The 4,210-nt window shown below is 52.7% G+C and overlaps 1 protein-coding gene across 1 annotated transcript in view; it reads left to right on the top strand.

Annotated features, from left to right (window-relative positions):
• The window catches only part of TEAD4 (TEA domain transcription factor 4), a 51,664-nt gene extending 49,742 nt beyond the window's left edge, over positions 1 to 1,922 (top strand). The window contains exons 11-13 of the mRNA XM_015563761.1: positions 330 to 470; positions 1,375 to 1,527; positions 1,631 to 1,922. Of these exons, the coding sequence (XP_015419247.1) occupies positions 330 to 470; positions 1,375 to 1,527; positions 1,631 to 1,744 (408 nt within the window). The 3' untranslated portion in view covers positions 1,745 to 1,922. The remainder of the gene's footprint in view (positions 1 to 329; positions 471 to 1,374; positions 1,528 to 1,630) is intronic.
• Positions 1,923 to 4,210: the final 2,288 nt, after the last annotated feature.

The following is a 4,210-nucleotide window of genomic DNA, read 5'->3' as shown; positions in this document are numbered from 1 at the left end:
CAACTCTGTTCAGGTGCCTGCCTTTCCCAGGCACTTGAGCTTCCTGCCGGTTCTTTCTCAGGCATGGTCCATGTTTCTGCCTTGTAACTAATGCAGGTTCCAGTGTTTTTCTCTGTTGTTTAGGCAGCAGAACCTGATCTTATGCCAGGCCTGCAAGTGAAGAAAGGTGGAAGTGTTCCAGCCTCCTACTGTCCAGGCTTCATTTAAAGCCTCCTGGTTGTTTCCTGGCCCTAGAACCTGGACTGGGGCCCCAGAGGTCTCCATGTCTCCGCCCCGATCGTGTGCCTGCTGACTCACCTGTCTGCTTCTTGGCTTTCCCATGCCTCCAGGCAGACCTCAACACCAACATGGAGGACGAAGGCAGCTCCTTCTACGGGGTCTCCAGCCAGTACGAGAGTCCCGAGAACATGATAATCACCTGCTCCACCAAGGTCTGCTCGTTCGGCAAGCAGGTGGTAGAGAAAGTGGAGGTAGGAGTACCCTGTGCACTGTTAAACCAGACCTTTAAGCTGTTTCAGGTTGGTCTTCATTCATGCCCTCTGCTTTCCCCAAATTTGTCTGAACTAATGAAGCCTTACCCTCACCGTCTCTTAGTTATTGATAACCCTCCTCATGGTAATCACCACCAGATGCCGGGCTGGTACTAGGGAGGAGGCACTCCCTTCCCAGTGTTCTCACCCCTGGCTGCACTTAGATCACTGGAGCTTTTGAAACTTACCAATGCATAAACCCCACTTCACAACACTTACCCCAGAACCTCCAGGGTGGAATCTGGGTAGTAGCTGTTTGTAAGAAGCACTTCAAGTTGTTTATTTTAAATTAAATTTTTGTTTTGAAATAATTGTGGACACTCAAGCAATTGTAATTCCATGTACCCTTCACCCAGTTCCCCTGAGGGCAGTATTTTGCATAACTATTGGCAACCAGGAATTGACATTGATGCCACTTATAATCTGATTCAGATTTCATCGGTATTTGTGTGTGTGTGTGTGTGTGTGTGTGTGTGTGTACAAATACATGACAGTTCCATGGCCACAAGGATTCCTGTGCACCCTTCCCCATGTTATTTTAGTGTGTGGTCAGGACTGAGTCGTCACATATCCTGTCTTGCCTATTGCCACTACTCGGTCTTGAAGCGCTTCTCCTCCAATGCTCACCTTCTGAGCATCGGAGCTCAAGGTGGATGGTCCCTTTGCTGTCACTCGAGCCCCTGTTACTGAGGGAGGAGGAAGGCTCTGATCTCAAGAGCCTCTAGGCCTTCTGCCTTTTCTTCCACTTAAGAGTCAGTGGGTCCTGGAGCTTCCCCAAGCAGTTGGGTCTGGGCTGGATGTGGTCAAAAGAGAACCTAAGCCCTGCTGTCCCCTGGTCCTGCAGACAGAGTATGCCCGCTACGAAAACGGCCACTACTCCTACCGCATTCACCGGTCCCCGCTCTGTGAGTACATGATCAACTTCATCCACAAGCTGAAGCACTTGCCCGAGAAGTACATGATGAACAGCGTGCTGGAGAACTTCACCATCCTGCAGGTGTGGGGGCAGGGCTGGGGGCGCTGCAGGGTGGGGCAGAGGACCCAGCAAAAGGCATGCCCTCTTCTGGGGCCTTAACCCTCACCTTTTCTCTCACCCACAGGTGGTCACCAACAGAGACACACAGGAGACTTTGCTGTGCATTGCATATGTCTTCGAGGTGTCAGCCAGCGAGCATGGGGCTCAACACCACATCTACCGGCTGGTGAAAGAATAAGAAACTTGGGGAGCAGGGACGGGGGAAGAGATGTGTGTGTGTGTGTAGGGACATGGGGTGGGGACCTGCAGGGACAGCCCCTTGAAGTGCCAAGAAAGCTGACCCTTCCTACCCAGGAACAAACTGTGCCTCAACCTGCAGTGCCCAACCCCAAATAAACCCAAGATGTGTATTTTCAGAGGACCCCACCTGGCCTTAGGAGCCCTGGGAGGGACTGTGGGAGAAGGGGGGCAGTCTGGGAAGCGGGCTGGAAGCAGCCCAGAGATGCATCGTGGGCAGTTCTGAAGCCATTGCTCCAGTGGACTCGGCCAGGAATGTCGCCAGACGCTGAAGGTCAAGCTGGATGGTCCCTCTGCTGCCTGGAGCCCCTGCACTCTGCTGCTGGCTACACTGGGAGGCCTGAGGATAGGCGTGTGGGCTTCCGTTCTGTGCATGCGCAAGTGTGCACCGTGGCTCCCTGAGCATGCTGCAGCTGCTCTGCCTGGCACCTCTGCTGCCACTGCCGCGGGGCAGCTCACGGAGGCCCATCCAACCCAGGCGTGGGTTGTAGGTGTGGAGGTGACTGAGTTGCTAGAAGGGGACACTGAGCCGTTTAGTTTTATTCATCTCTGGTGGTTGTGGATCCCATGGTCCTGCTGGCTTGTTGAGGGGACTGGCTCCAGATCAGAGGAGCCCGAGATGGAGGACAGGAGGGGCAGTGCTGAAGCAGGCTGCCGAGTTGTGCAGAGGCTGGCGTCCTGCAGCACCCTTTTTGGTGGTGAAGGCCAAGAAAGTTGTTCAGAGGTCTGTGGTGACCCAGTGGTCTCAGACCATCCAGTTCTGACTGGTGAGTCTTACCTCCCTCCCAGCCAAGACGCCTGTCGCGTGGTGACCACCTCAGGGCCAGCCCAGGCATCCACTCCCTCCCCAAACAGTAGTTTCTGTGCTCCTCGGGGCTGGAGAAGGGTGTGGAACCAATGCTGCGTCTAGAGGCAACCACCTGTTTATTTCCTGCTAACAGGCCAGCTTTGGGTTTCAGCAGTCCTGGCTTCATCCTGATATTCCTAGCTGCCCGACTTTGGGCAAATGTCACCACCTTTCTGAGCCTGTAAAGGGGGCAGGCAATAGCATCCACATTAGAAGGCCTTAGGGAGGAGGAGAGAGAATGTCTACAAAGTGCCCGGTGCAAGATGCTCTAAACCAGGGGTCCTCAAACTACGGCCACGGGCCACATGCAAATACAAATATTGTATTTGTTCCTGTTTTTTTTACTTCAAAATAAGATATGTGCAGTGTGCATAGGAATTTGTTCATAGTTTTTTTTAAAACTGTAGTCTGGCCCTCCAACGGTCTGACGGACAGTGAACTGGCCCCCTGTTTAAAAAGTTTGAGGACCCCTGCTCTAAACAAATGTTAAGATAATTAGCTTATCACTCACCTCCCTCAGGGAGGTTTGGGCCTTGCTCTTTGCTGCCATCTAGTGGCTCTTTGGTATTATTCCCAGTGGGAACCACAATCCCAGGTGCCTGGGATTCAACTTGCCTACAGGTGTTTACTGTGCCCCACGCTCACTCGGGAAGATAATATATATTAATACACAAATGAGGAAGACAGTGTCTAGGAGGGGTACAGAGTGGTGGTTAGGAGCAAGCGTCAGACCACTAGGATTGGAATCCTGGCGTTTAGCTACTGCCTAGCCCTGTGACTTGGGGAAAATTCCTTAATTTCACTGTGCCTCAGTTTCCCCAACTGTAAAATGGGTCTAATAACAGTACCTACCTCGTTTATGTAGAGAGCCTAGCATAGTGTCAAGCATATAAATGTGTTTGATACATATACTTTGTTAATAGTAGGAGCTTTCGGTCAAAGGAGTCAGATTGGAAAACTGGCTAATCTGATCCTCAGACTTTGCTGTGCATTGCATGTCTTTGAGGTGTCATCCAGCGAGCATGGGGCTCAGCACCACATCTACCCGCTGGAGAAAGAATAAGAGACTTGGGGATCGGATGGGGAAGAGATATGTGTGTGTGAACTGGACTTCAGAGACGGGAGAGAGCACGGTGTGGATGAGTCAGGGAAGGGGCCCCGGTGGAGAGGGGCTGCCCCTTAACGGATGGGCATTGTTTGGATACACAAGCAGGAGGAAGGCTGGCCCTCCTTCCAGGTGGGTTACCTAGTCTCCCGCTGTCCTCCACAGGCCAGAACGCCCCTCTTTATTAAAAAGCTTTAACAAACACACGGACTACTGCTAGATCGCATACCAAGTTGCTTAACACTACTGTTCATGGGGGCCGAGGCGGGGCGTGGGGTCCCCAAGTCCCTGGCTCGGGCTGGCATGTTCCCGCATGTCTGTGAGGGTTTGTGTTTGTGTAAGGCTGCCCGTCCCTCCCCCAGTCACCAGCACAGCCTTGCCCTTTCCCCTCTGCCCTTCCCTTTTCCTGGGGCTGTTTGGATAAGGGAACTCATGGTGCCTGCCCTGCTAGCTGA

Source organism: Myotis davidii, unplaced genomic scaffold (assembly GCF_000327345.1).
Source record: "Myotis davidii unplaced genomic scaffold, ASM32734v1 scaffold1219, whole genome shotgun sequence".
NCBI classification, from domain to species: Eukaryota; Metazoa; Chordata; class Mammalia; order Chiroptera; family Vespertilionidae; genus Myotis; species Myotis davidii.
Note: the sequence above shows the minus strand (reverse complement) of the source record. Positions and strands in the feature narration are given on the sequence as shown.